Source organism: Podarcis gaigeae (assembly GCF_964106915.1).
Source record: "Podarcis gaigeae genome assembly, chromosome: 5".
Taxonomy (NCBI): Eukaryota; Metazoa; Chordata; class Lepidosauria; order Squamata; family Lacertidae; genus Podarcis; species Podarcis gaigeae.
In genome coordinates this window covers 59,979,534-59,993,921 of record NC_139681.1, presented here as the reverse complement: position 1 = coordinate 59,993,921, position 14,388 = coordinate 59,979,534, and the positions used below count along the sequence as shown (strand labels likewise).

General features: G+C 45.9%; 1 protein-coding gene across 2 annotated transcripts in view; it reads left to right on the top strand.

Moving 5' to 3' along the window:
• ENTPD1 (ectonucleoside triphosphate diphosphohydrolase 1) overlaps positions 1–13,422 on the top strand; it is a 34,623-nt gene extending 21,201 nt beyond the window's left edge. The window contains exons 1-10 of one of the 2 annotated variants that reach the window (XM_083741631.1): positions 1,949–2,118; positions 2,816–2,940; positions 4,086–4,203; positions 4,335–4,485; positions 5,835–5,994; positions 6,829–7,065; positions 8,055–8,315; positions 10,087–10,194; positions 11,142–11,279; positions 12,294–13,422. In XM_083741631.1, the coding sequence (XP_083597757.1) occupies positions 2,857–2,940; positions 4,086–4,203; positions 4,335–4,485; positions 5,835–5,994; positions 6,829–7,065; positions 8,055–8,315; positions 10,087–10,194; positions 11,142–11,279; positions 12,294–12,500 (1,464 nt within the window). In that variant the 5' untranslated portion in view covers positions 1,949–2,118; positions 2,816–2,856 and the 3' untranslated portion in view covers positions 12,501–13,422. Of the gene's footprint in view, positions 1–1,948; positions 2,119–2,815; positions 2,941–4,085; positions 4,204–4,334; positions 4,486–5,834; positions 5,995–6,828; positions 7,066–8,054; positions 8,316–10,086; positions 10,195–11,141; positions 11,280–12,293 lie in introns of those variants that run through there. The other variant, XM_083741630.1, reaches the window with a different exon arrangement.
• The last annotated feature ends 966 nt before the right edge of the window (positions 13,423–14,388 follow it).

Sequence of the window (14,388 nt, the reverse complement as noted above, 5' to 3'; positions counted from 1 at the left end):
AAGGAGATGGCTTTCCGCCACCCTGGGATTTCCCTTTGCTCTGGAGTCCTTGCCTGATTTAATCATCCCGTTTCCCAGCCTTTCGAGGCATCGTTACCATGCTAATTGCCATCCCCGGCCAGCACCACGCAGCTCCAAGGACAAGAATAGATTCCACCCCTATTCTCAGTGGGGTGTGTGTGTCAAAGGGGGTGGGGTGGGAAGGAAGACACTGGGAAGCATTGTTTTCTCCTTCAAAGGGTTTAAATTTAGTTGCCTTATTTGTTGCTACAAATCACCTCAGCCAGGGGCCTCAAATGCTGCCTGCTTGGCAAAATGCTGCACCGTGAACCTTGGTTTCCAAAATGAGAGATGCGTAGCTTGAGCTGACCTGGAAGTCCTGCCCTTTGTGTCGGACGTGTGGGGGTTAGTTAATGGTTATAAAGGCACCTCAGAGGTCCTCAAGTCCAACTCTCTTTCAGTGCAGGAAAGAGGCCCTTCAACCATACCCAGAGGCTCTCTCTTCTTTTATTACTTAACACATGCTGAATCTTGACTTTGTAATATTGCTGGGTCTAAGTTGTGGCTAATATAAAACCCAGGTACTCCAACAGAGGTGGCTCTGATGCCTTTAGGATAACAAATGAGAACTTATTTCTGTATTCCCTCTCTCAGCCTGGTAACATATGCATGTTATTTTTGATCTTTTTTCTCAAAGGACTTCTGCTTCTCTATGATAATCTTGAAGCCTATATATTGTGCTCTCACCATTGCTTTGTGTAGCGAGGCATTCCAGCTAACCAGGATTAGCTTGCAATCCTTCTTCAACCTGATGCCCTCCAGTCCCAAGCATAGCTGTCAACTTTTCCCTTTTCTTGCGAGGAATCCTATTCGGAATAAGGGAATTTCTCTTTAAAAAAGGATAAAGTTGACAGCTATAGTCCCAAGTATCTGGAGGCCAGTTGGTTGCAGAAGGCTGTTATATACATCTGCAGTCAGCTCCATTGAACTCAATGGAACTGTGTAGACAGATGTAGATTTGCACTATGAGTTTCCTTTGGATGAAAGAGCACTGGGGGAAATGGTGGCATACAGTACTTGCTTCATTTACAAAAATGCATGCATGGTATAAGCAAGCAGGAGGCACTCCTATGAGGTGGGAGATCCTTCCATGGTTATTCATCTTCAGGAAGGCATCTCATCGCTCTACCTTTCTCTTTGCCTCCATGTTCAATAGATTTGCTCCAAATGAGCACTAAAGAGTAGTTTTCCCAGGGGAAGCAGCAGGAGAAGAGGAAGTGTGGATAAGCCCACCGTAATCAGACAGCAAACTCATAACCAAAGCTTTTTAAAGCCAACTAACACCACCTTCCTCTTTTGTTGATGGTTTCTATTTTCAACTTTTATTTCCTATTTCCTCTTTGCTAGCTAGCAAAACAATATGCTTGGTATCTAAGGTTGCAACAGCATGCTCTAACAGCCAGTATTTTGCAACTGGGTTAAAATAACTTATACTTATTAAATATACCACACACCAGTTGTTCTACTGCAGGGGTAGCCATATTGTGCCCTTCAGATGTTATGGGCTACTACAGCATACATTGGTCACGCTGGCTGAGGATTATGGGAGTTGTAGTCCACAACGTGGAAGAGGTTGCATTGTCTACTCCTGTTCTGTTGCATTAAAGCTCTAACTCTGCCATTGTGTACAATAGGACAACTGCACTGACTTCAGACTTGCTGGCAGGAGAAGGAGGAAAGGAGAATCATTCTTCCCATCTTTAGGCTTGTCCTTAAAGGAAGATTCTAATAAGTCTGAAGTATACTTATTAAAAAATAAAGTGTTAAGTTAATAAAGCATAACCATTTAACTTATTATGGATTTTCAAAAACCCATGACTTGACAGTGCTGCATTCACTGAATGTGCTTCAGTCCCTGAAAGACATTCTGGCAGAATCTGCATCCATTTCAAATTGTTGGCAGCAGTGTAATCAGACTGGAGAGCCCAGAACTGATTTGTTGTGGAATTTTAGAACTCCAGGAATAGCTTCTGCAGAAACACAGAGACCAAAAATAAAAGCAGAGCCGGGGAGGCTTGTGCAGCTGGGCAGAGATCTGGCATCTGGACTAGCAGTGGGGTGAGTGGCAGCTGATTCCTGGCCAGCGTTGCCGAGCTGTGTTCCAGCGTCAAAGAGGAGTGGGATTGCTTCCTTTTCTGTAGCTGCATCAGATCAGGCAGTGACAATCAGCCTTGCGGTATAGCTGGTGAAAGGGTGGGGAAAGTGCAGGAAATTGTGGCTAAAATTATCAAGGGGATGGAACAATTTCCTTATCAATAAATATTACACTGTGCGGGGTTCTTCAGTTTAGAAGAAAATGGTGAGCAAGGAGGACCAGCAAAAGAGGTGCATAAAAGGGGTGTGGGAAAAGTGGGTAGAGATAAGTTTTTCTCCAGCTCTCAATAATACTGAAACCCAAGGTCATCCAGTGTAGCGGAATGGTGGGGGATTCAGGAAAGACAAAAGAAAATGCTTCTTCATACATCACCTAGTTAGGCTTCAGAATCCTGTCTCACAAGATGTGGTGATGGCCACTAAATTAGACGTGCTGTAAAAGAGGATTAGATTCACAGATCCCCAGTTGCAGTGGGGACCATGAATGGGAACGGACTGCTGTGTTCATACACCACTTGCTTGTTGGCTTCCTACAGGCATCTGGTGCCACTGTAGGAAAGCAGGTTGCTGAACCTGATGGGCCTTTGACTGTCCTGATCCAAGAGAGGTGTTCTTATGCTGTGTGGTTTGTAATGCCGTCTTCACTTTGCTGCGATTGCAGGTGCCAAGCTGTGCAAGCGTTTCCATCCAAAATATGCTGCCATGGGATTTCTTTTAATAGTGGCTATAATTGCTTTAATCACTGTGGCTGTCACGCAGAACAGTTCTGCCACCAAGAACAGGAAGGTAAGTCACAGGAGAGCCTCCTGCGGAAGCACTGTGAATGGTTTAGGCCAGTGATTCCCTGCACTAGTACAGCATGGGAAGGGCTAATGCGAAAAACGGAGCATGTTGGATGCATCTACCGCTCCCCGTGCATGTTGGAACAGAAATAATCTCTCCCTTTCTCCGCCAGTTTACCGGTAGTGGCAACATTTTGAGGGAGGGAGCAAGGATGCACTAGGGTTCTCTTATGCTATCCATACTGCAGCTACAGAGCAATCCCAGAAGGTTCATCATTGCCCACAAAGTATGCTTCTTCACCTGTGTCCTGACTGCCTAGGCAAAGAGGAGGGTGGGTTACCTGGAAGCAACTTTGAATAATATAACTTGCATTTGCAAGAAGGATACCTGGTCCATTCTTCTTATGGGTGATCTGCGAAAAGATATATGTATTTTTCAGAATAGAAGGGTAAAGAGTGCCTTCAAATTTAAGCAAAAACGAAACACTTTTGCTCCAGGTTTCAAAGGTTTATGAAGCACTAGCTTGAGTTCTTGAGCTACAAGATACCATGACTCTTCGTGCTCCCTCCCTGCTGTGCTTTTATGGTCTGGTTGATTCATCTTTTCTACCAAACATCTCTGCTGCCCTGTTCCCATGTCAAGTCAAATACCTTCCTATTGGTCACAATACAAAAAACCATTAGTGATAATGTTAGTAATTCCTGCACAGCCTGCTAAGGGTAAAATTAGGTCCAGAGACAGGTGCGTCTTTAAAAACCTACCATGGCTTCTCAATTTAGGCCTGAAAATCTTACATTCAGCGCAGATGGACTTATGTCTGAAACCACAATCATGTGAGCAGATCACTCAAGATTTATAAAAGGTCCCAGTTTTGAGTAAAGGCCATATTTGCATATCTGAAGGATGCAATGACTTGAATCTAATTTATTTGCAAATACAACATTGATTGCAAAAAGATAGGAAATGAGAGGGATATGTTTGCTTAACACACACACACACACACACACACACACACACACACCTGGCTTTTATGGTAGCTAGGAGAAACAAATCATAATTAAATGCTTAAGCAGAAATGCATCTCCATCACATCTTCCCAATATGCTGAGTTTTGCTAAGCAAAAATTGTGGTTTTGTTTCTTCTGCAGTATGGGATTGTGCTGGATGCTGGTTCTTCTCACACCAACTTGTATGTATATGAATGGCCGGCAGAGAAGGAGAATGACACAGGAGTTGTGCAGCAGGTGCATGTCTGTGAAGTGGATGGTAAGAAAGTGGGAAAGTTGGGGCTAATAGGATGTTGAAATGATAGTGGAGTGAAGAGGTTGGAACACAGCACACTCAGGAAAACACCAGACTAAAACTAGCTGACAAAAGTTCTGCATTTTCTCTCCCAGGTCCAGGAATCTCAGGCTATGCTGACCGTGTGGGAGAAGTTGGTGTCCCCCTAAGGCACTGCATGGATAAGGCAAAGGAAATAGTACCAAAAGAGAAACACCCAGAGACGCCAGTTTACTTGGGGGCAACAGCTGGCATGCGGCTGCTGAGGTACCAAAGGAGGATACAATCTGCGCTCTTTGAAATATCATGTTCTCTAGGGGTGAGATTGCAAATGACAGTTTTCAAAGGTTTCTTTGGAGTTGACAGGGATACTCAAACTTGGCCCAGTTTGTCTTTTCTTCCTCTCACCCCTGGGAAGATTCAGTTACATACCGGCACCGCACAGTGTCTGCATTTCACAAACATGTCATTGCTGCATTCAATCCCTTGTTGTTTGCTCAGCTTGGTCCATATACAGTGGTACCTCGGGTTACAAACACTTTGGGTTACAAACACTACGGGTTACAGACTCCACTAACCTGGAAGTAGCACCTTGGGTTAAGAACTTTACCTCAGGATGAGAACATAAATTGCGTGGCGGTGGCGTGATGACAGTGGGAGGTCCCATTAGCTAAAGTGGTACTTCAGGTTAAGAATGGTTTCAGGTTAAGAACGGACCTCCGGAACAAATTACATTTGTAACCAGAGGTACCATTGTAGATGACAGTTCAAACCGGTACATGTATCTCTGCCAGGACACACTGATGCAAAGTGCCTAATTTGCTCTGTGTGCTTGGATCCCCAGCTTATAAAAGCAAGCACAGGAAGGAGACCATCTCTCCATTTCCTTCACCTACTATTGTACATTGTGATGCCCAGAGGTGTTGCCATAAGCTTTGGGTAAATCAGGATCTCCAGAATGGCCATCATTCGCTCACACAGCTATTCTGTGCCCAATCCACAGTCCCAACGCTGCAATAGTTGCGAAGATTATGAAGGCGACTTTTGCAAAGCCTCCTGGTATATCAGGTGTTCTTGGTCAGGAAGAATGAAGGCTGCTTCTGATTATGATTACAGGGGCTTCGACTGGATGACTTTTGGGTCCCTTCCAACTCTACAAGTCTATGATTCTGTGATACATTCCCCCCGCCCACGCTCCTGTTTGTAAAATCACATGGAAGTAGTATGGAAGGAGCCAGAAAAGGGCTGAAGGTGCCAGCCCTAGAGCAATGTTAGATAAGCCAGATATAAGTAAGATCTGCACCTTGTAAACCTCTCAGGTCATTCTTCATAATTTGCATGTCATATCCAAACATCTGCTTTATCCATTGTCACAAACATGCACATCTTATATCATTTCTTGGCCACTTCCCAACATGCATTTTAAAAAAGCCAAAGAAGGAAATGGAACTATCAGACATCTGGCCTCAAGTAGCAGGGAACACTGGCAGATTAATTTTTTTTTAAATTGATGAGCTGCTCTTTGTCCAAACAGCTTCCAGGGCAGTGGTGAATGATAAAAATACAATATAATAAGACAGCACAACGTAACTCCTATCCCTCTTTTCTACATGCAGACTGGAGAATGAGGACACGGCTAAAAAGGTCCTCTCTGCAGTGGAGGAGACCCTGCGCTCATACCCCTTCCGTTTCCAGGGTGCCAGGATCCTCACTGGTGAGGAAGAAGGTGCCTATGGCTGGATCACCATTAATTACCTGCTGGGCAACTTCAAAGAGGTAACATGCCATGCCAGAAAGGAAACACTTCTCCCTGAAGCTTGGCCATGTTTACTTCCATTTTAATAGTGATGACTCCTTAAAGCAGGGATGGCAAAACTTGGGGCCAAGGGCTGCATGCACCCCACAAGCTCATTTCATGGCGGTGGCAGAGGAGGGGGGAGGATGGAAGTGGCAGAGAGAGAAGGAAAGGAATAGCCCATCCCTTTTGACTCTGGCACCTGCCCACCAAGCAGCAGATATCCCTCAAAAGATTGCCCCTAAAGGATCATGGCTCTTGTAAACAAAACAAAACAAAACAAAACAAAACAAAACAAAACAAAACAAAACAAAACAAAACACTCTAGTGCCATCCAAATCACCAAAACAATTGTTAAGTATGGAATATAATGCATTGCTGCAAAAACGACAAAGCATCTTGTGCTGCTTTTTAAAGATGGACAGATTGACTGTGGCACATGCTTTTGTTAACGAGAGGCCTGAATAAATGGGCTTCAATCTTTAAGGTGCCACAAGACTCTTTGCTGAAATACATATTGCTAGCATGCTGAGTTAAGAAGTCTACAACCTGCCCCCCCTGCAATTTAAACAAACTATTGTTGGCCTTCCCATACTGTATCTCATACTTGAATGATCCTTGGTTTCTCCCAACATGTCTATTCCTTACTAACCCACCTCTTGCCTGTGCTAGCACACCTCTAACCATTCGATTACCCTGACTCCATGCTTCCATTTTCCTGGGTCGCATCCTGTGCCGCATTTCCCACAAGCTGGGTCTTCTGTCCCTTGACAAGCTCATGCAGCTTTCTCCCTCCTGGTGTGCTCTTTTTGCAGTCTATCTGGCCAAAATTCCTGCCCCGCATCTTCTTCAGAACTGGAACCATAGGGGCACTGGATCTTGGTGGAGCTTCCACACAGATCACCTTTGTACCAGACCAGGAGACACTGGAGTCACCAGCAGATACAGCAAACTTCTATCTCTACGGCAAACAGTACACTGTGTATACGCACAGCTTTCTGTGTTACGGGAAGGACCAAGCACTCCGGCTCAAGCTGCTCCAAGACGTTCTGGTAAGTTTGGGGTGACTCTTAAGCTGCATGCCCAGCTTCCAAGTCTGTTGTGTCCAGCTTTCATCAATCTGAAGATTATTCTGGTTGCAATCGTACTAAACCAGAAGCAGTAGAGCAGGGTGGCAGCAAGGTCAAAGCTATACAGGAACATTAAGAGGAACAGCAGACTGACTCGCGCTGTCTACCAAAGCAGCCCTGTCCCACTGCACCTACAACTTCTTCACTTAACAACTTACATTGGTGTGGGGAACCTTGTCCAGCTGCTGGGCCAGATCCTACCTCCCCCATACTCCTTGGGCCACTTTGGCATCTTTCTGAATTCAGGCGACAAGTTTAAAGGGCCTTGTTCTCAGCACCAATCAGCTGATTGCTGCAGACGCTCGGTCCCACTTTGCCTGTTTACCTGCAAATGGACATTCTTCCTCTGCAGGCTAGAAAAACTGTCTGCAGAGCTTCTCTACAAAGGACACATGTCCACCTCTAGGTGGAATCCAAACAGCATCTGCCAACTTTAAAGGGGTATGCAGTCAGCTCCACTCAGTGCTGTTAGAGAGCCTCAGTTTCCAAGGGATAATCAGGAATGCCATGTAAGCTCCTGATTGCTCCTTTGAAGCCACAAGTTTACCTGCCCATGCCAGACATCACAATGTGGTGCAGATGAGTGTGGTTTGGGGGAAATAGCCTTGCAGGTCAAATTAGGATCCCTGCTGGCTGAAACTAGCTCCTAGTCCAGAGGTTCCCAATGGCTGACCTACATGCATGTTTTTCAATATTTTTCCTGACATATTTCTTTCTGGCCATCCATTGGTGTTTTTGATTTGTTAACTTGGTAATAAAGTAAAAAAGCAAAAGCAAATATAGTAACAATATGGATATTACTTGCTGTGAGCCCATTCCTGCCTAGATCCAGGTTTTTCATTGTCTTGTGTCATAACTAGTTGCCGGTGTGTGTAACTACCCATCCACCCTTTTTCTTCTTTTCACTGCAGGACTCATCGAGTAGCAGAATCAGAGACCCATGTTTCCACCAAGGATATGAGAGGACGCTTAATATTTCTAACCTGTGCAAAAGCCCCTGTACAGCTCCAAACATCACCCTACCCTGCTCCTCACAGCTCCAAATTGAGGGCGATGGAGATTATGAAAAGTGCCTGACAAGCATTGAGAAAATCTTCAATACTGTCCACTGTCCTTACTCCAGCTGCTCATTTAATGGTGTTTTCTTGCCTCCAGTATCTGGGGATTTTGGGGTGAGTACATATAAGCACCTGCCTCTCTCCACCAGGCAGAAACTGGTGGCTTTACCCTGGAGGAATGACTTTTGGAGTGCAATTTGCCTGTCCTGTTAGTGTAGGCTTGTATTTAAACAGTAGCCTGGTAGCCATGATGTGAGCAGGAATTACATGGAGGCAAAGGACAGACGGATTCTTTCACTCTTCCCCTGACATTTTGCTTGGTTTTTCTGCTAGGTGCACCAATTTGTTATCTTCCTCTGTCTGCCACTAGGTGGCAAAGTCCAGCTGAGCTACACTTAACCATACAAGAACATGAAGGTTTCTTAAGATTTCATTAGCCCCCAGTTAAAGCAACAGATTGACTTAGCACATGGGTGGGCAAACTAAGGCCCGGGGGCCGGATCTGGCCCAATCGCCTTCTAAATCCGGCCCGCGGACGGTCCGGGAATCAGCGTGTTTTTCCATGAGTAGAATGTGTCCTTTTATTTAAAATGCATCTCTGGGTTATTTGTGGGACCTGCCTGGTGTTTTTCCATGAGTAGAATGTGTGCTTTTGTTTAGAATGCATCTCTGGGTTATTTGTGGGACATAGGAATTCATTCATCCCCCCCCCAAAAAAAATATATAGTCCAGCCCCCACAAGGTCTGAGGGACAGTGGACCGATCCCCTGCTGAAAAAGTTTGCTGGCCCCTGACTTATTGGCATAGAACAGCTCCATAAGCAGCAGGAGAGAAGGCCTGCTGGGCATGAAGCATGGGGAGTGTCCATGGGCTCTACTGCTATTGGATGGGATGGGAACTCACAGTGGGAAGAGGGGCTTTAGCTTAGTGGTAGAGCACATGCTTTGCATGCAGAAGGTTCCAGGTTCGATCCTTGGCATCTCCAGGTAAAAGGAGCCTGCACCTTAGGATGTGAAAGGCAGAGCCACTGCCAGAGTAGACAATATTGAGCCAGATGAGTCAATAGTATAAGGCGGATTCCTGCCTACCCTCAGAAAATATTGGGTCATTTATGTTGGAGACAGCAAAGAACTGTTGATAATAATAGCTGATTAGTTAGTGAGCTAGAGATTACCTATCTCTTCTGCTAAACATATCCAGAGTAATGTACACAGCATAATCATGAAACCATACACATAATCATAAAAGTACATGTACAAGCAAACAGCAAAGAGCATTTAAGGCACCGCCACAACCTAAAATCATCCAGGGTAGAAGATAAAATGGCAGCAATAAGCCTAGATGTTAGGCATAAAAAGTCTTTCAAAATAAAGATGTCTTCATTTTTGGTGAGAGAGATGCACAGGAGGCAGTCCGATTGACTTTGTTTGCTAGGCCACGTGGTGTTCTGTCTATATGGAGAGCTGAGGGAGTTGTAGCCTTCTAACTTTTGCCCCGGATTAGATGAAGTGGGAGTTCATTGTCTACAACCCATAGCCAACTACAGTGGTACCTCGGGTTATGAACTTAATTCATTCCGGAGGTCCGTTCTTAACCTGAAACCATTCTTAACCTGAGGTACCACTTTAGCTAATGAGGCCTCCTGCTGCTGCCGCTGCACAATTTCTGATCTCATCCTGAGGTAAAGTTCTTAACCCGAGGTACTACTTCTGGGTTAGCAGAGTCTGTAACCTGAGGTGTTTGTAACCTGAGGTGTTTGTAACCTGAGGTACCACTGTACCTGCAAATCTCTCTCCCCAGACTAGTGAGGACTGATGGAGGCAGAGCCCTGGGCTCCATTTCATTGGCATTTTTTGCAAACAAGTTCATTTCTTTTGTTCTTCAGGCGTTTTCTGCTTTCTACTACGTAATGAACTTTCTAAATGCGACGAAAAAGCCTATGGACCAAGTAATAGAAGAAGTAAAGAACTTCTGCTCCAAACCCTGGAATCAGGTATGTCATTTCCCCAAACCGGGAGGAATGTGAATCTTGACTCTGAGGAGGTGTGGCTTCCAACTGGCATCAGTCATGATTGGTTTGGTGGTGTGGAGCCATGCACCCAACACTAGCATTGCTGTAGCCTTCCTGGGCAGATCTGCCCTTGCCACTGCCCAAGCCCTGCCTAGGCAATTTGCAGCACTAGGGGAGTCGGGAGGGCAGCTCTTCCCCAGCACACAAGCTGCTACTGGCATTAGTGCTGCTTGATGCATCAAATCCAGAATAAAATTGGCTGTAGAAGAGAAGCCCCACAGCCTCATTTGTCCTAACACAAGATCTGCTGAATTTAAGAGCTGTATTTGCCAGTATATATACGTGTTCATGGAAGACCATCTTACTTGGCTACCAGTGATCACCAAAGAATATACACATACCGAGAGAGTGATTGCAATGTTTGTTAATTTTTGATGCTATTGTTGTGAACCCCTTTAAGCTCAATATTTGTTGCTGGAAAAGTGGAATACAGTGGTGTCTCTGGTTACGTACCTAATTTGTTCCGGAAGTCCATTCTTAACCTGAAACTGTTCTTAACCTGAAGCACCATTTTAGCTAATGGGGCTTCCTGCTGCCACCACGCCGCTGGAGCCCAATTTCTGTTCTTATCCTGAAGCAAAATTCTTAACCCGAGGTAGTATTTCTGGGTTAGCAGAGTCTGTACCTGAAGTGAATGTAACCTGAAGCGTATGTAACCCAAGGTACCACTGTACAAAGATTAAAGCAAAATCACATCTATCTTTTTATCTATCTTTCTGTTGACACATGAAAGGGAACTTCATGTAGAAACACACAGCTCAGTCATGGTTGTTCCAGGCATGGTTGTATAAATCTGAAAGATGGAGCACTTTGCTTCCAGGAAAAGGAAGATACCTGGAAATAAACCGTCTTCCTTTCTCTCTGTCCAGGTGAAGGCTGAATTTCCTGCAGTAAAGGAGAAGTACCTGAGCGAATACTGCTTCTCAGCGACTTACATTTTCTCGCTGCTCAGCCAGAGATACAACTTCACCAAGGAGAAATGGCAGGGCATCCACTTCCTGGGGAAGGTATATTGGCATGCAGAGACAGGAGCTGGGGAATGGCGGGGGGGGGGGGAGTGGGAGGGCTGGGAAGCATCCCTTCCTCACTGGTGGAGAGGGAGCTGCATACAGGCCCGCAATACCTCAAGGACCGCCTCTCCTCAAATGAACCAACCCAGACTCATCAAACATCATCTGAGACCCTTAGAATCATAGAATCATAGAGTTGGAAGAGACCACAAGGGCCATCGAGTCCAACCCCCTGCCAAGCAGGAAACACCATCAGAGCACTCCTGACATATGGTTGTCAAGCCTCTGCTTAAAGACCTCCAAAGAAGGAGACTCCACCACACTCCTTGGCAGCAAATTCCACTGTTGAACCCTTCCTCATGCGCATCCTCTGCAAGAGGCCCGGCGGGTGGCAGCAGAAGAACAGGCCTTTTCTGTGGTGGCCTGCCATTTGTGCAATGCTTTTCCCTGGGAAGTTTGCCTGGCACCTGCAATACATAGGCGAAAACATTTCTCTTCACTAGGGGTTTGGCTGATTAGCATTCTCTTGCTTTTTAAATGTGTTTGTTGGGGGATGTGTTATTGGTTTATTTTTGGGGGGTTTTATGTATTTTGTATTCTTCTGTTGTGAACCGCCCTGGGATCTTCGGATGAAGGGTGGTATACAAATTTAATTACCATATTTTTTGCTCTATAAGACTCACTTTTTCCCTCCTAAAAAGTAAGGGGAAATGTGTATGCATCTTATGGAGCGAATGCAGGCTGCACAGCTATCCCAGAAGCCAGACCAGCAAGAGGGATTGCTGCTTTCCCTCTTGCTGTTCTGGCTTCTGAGATTCAGAATATTTTTTTTTATGTTTTCCTCCTCCAAAAACTAGGTGCATCTTGTGGTCTGGTGCGTCTTATAGAGCGAAAATACGGTAATCGTAATAAATGTGTCACTGCCCCCATTCCTCCCTTAGGAGTTCCTCTGTGCTTTACATCTCTCCTGCTGCTAGTGACCCTTCCCTCTTCTTTTCGTATCTATTTCAGATTGGCAGCAGTGACGCCGGGTGGACTTTGGGCTACATGCTGAACCTCACCAACATGATCCCCGCGGAGCAGCCCTATACACAACCGCTGTCTCAGTCTAGCTATATTACCCTCATGGCCATCTGCTCCATTCTGGTGGTCTGCCTGCTCGTCATAGGCTACGTGAGCTATCGCAAACCAAAGTGCCTGAAAAAGGAAGTGATTTAGAACTGGGGTTGGCCTAGCCCACAGCAAAAACACAGCAAAGACCACTAGAGCCCAGTGTTCTGCTGAAATGGCTGACTTTGTACAAGGGCCTTCTGCACCACTCTCTCTAGCCACCGACAGATGCCAAGAGAGCAGTGTGCTTTCCTTCTGTCATCTTCCCCCATCCTGGAGATCCGCCTCCCACCCTGATCCTTGGTGGGGGGAGGGGAGCTGATTGGTGTGGGGATCACATGCCGTATGAAGAACACCTGCTTCTCTCAGGTCCACCCCTCTGTGCATTGCCTCAGCCCTAGGATGAAACATGTGGGGGAGGGGGGCACCAAATCAAAAAAAGGCCGGCTGGACAAGGCCGGGACAGATTCTAGCCTGGAAGGACCAGCTGCTCTCAGGGTTCCACATCCTCTTTTGCTCCATTGGAAATGTCAACAGTCATTCATTAAAAAAAACCCACCTCCCGGCGGCACCTGTCACCTTCATGGCGAATCAGCTAGCACTTGCCATGTCATTTCCTGGGGAAGATCCCCTCTTCGAGACTTTTGAGAAAACAGGCTGTCCACACGACTAATCGCCAGCCAGGAGAAAGCAGCGGAACACACCCTATCCAGAGGAACTCTTCCCCTAAGTGCCATGGCTGCTACCTGGGCAATAGGCCTTGTGCTGACTGGTCGACTTGCCTGCTAATTGAATGGATTAGTCAAGGTGATCTGCAGGCGACCACTCCCTACAGACTGTGTGGATTCTGAACACTGAGGCCTGACGTAGCACACTCCTCCTAATGCGTCCTCCTATGTCAACAGTATAGGTCTCTGGGAACAGTTAAACCCCAGCCTTGGCATCCTGGTCCAAATGAAACCAACTATTCACTTTGCACACATGTGTACAGCTCTGTATTTGTATTAAATATTAAAGATGTTTTGATTAATGCCAGTGTAATTTTCTTGTAATTTTCCAAAGGAGGTGGGATGGGATGGTGCTATTAGAAGAGAAACCAAGTGGCCTTCAGAGAAAAAGGAATGACCTCACAGTCGGAGCAGGACTTGACCATACCTGCCATAGGTGGCAAGGATTATTGCATTTATAGTTTCTCAGCAAGGAGAAGAAAAGGGGTGTGGCGGTTATCTTTTTCCTGTCCCGTTGGCCAGTAATGTCATGAATCGGTGCGAAGGACTGGGAATTCAGCATCCCAGTGCTAATGCACAAAAAGGTGGTAAGATTGATTCCCGCAATTACAGGCTGAGGGCTCGTCCAGACTTCTGCTTCTCCTACTACATTCCCCCAGGAAAACCTGATCTTTACCACTAAATCGGTACAAACACCAATTGGGTTTTCTGCAGATAAATGTTTGTTCTGATTCAGCGTTAATGAGTGGGTTTTCCCAGGGAAAGCAGGGAGGCAAACAGAAAAGCTCTGGTACCTGTGCCTAGAAAACATGGGCCAAGCGGAAAGCCATTTGGACCCATGCTTTCTAGGGACAGGACAAGCAGGTTGGTGAGCCCTGATTAGCTGTTTGGATGCAGCCTTAAAAAAGCAGACCATTTTCCCCCTTGATGATTTAGAAGCTCAGTAGAAAGGCAACAACTGACTGCAGATGAACAAGCAGACTTCGGGAGAGGCAGCAGTACACTTGATCAATGCTTTGTTTTATCCCATCTGATCACCAAATAAATGCAAGGTCTGAGGATCGCAGTGCTACAATCTCTGTCCAGTGGGTGGGTGGGTGTGGCTGGCCCTGTAGGCTCATCAAGCAGCAGCACTTCTGGGGCATGTGCTATGTGCCAGTCCCCTTCTGGATTTGAGTCCTCTGCTTCATTACCCGAAGAGAACTTGAGGTCCCTGACACTGAGTAAATCAGAGACAAGTATGTTATCTGTTGCTGTACTCCGTCAGG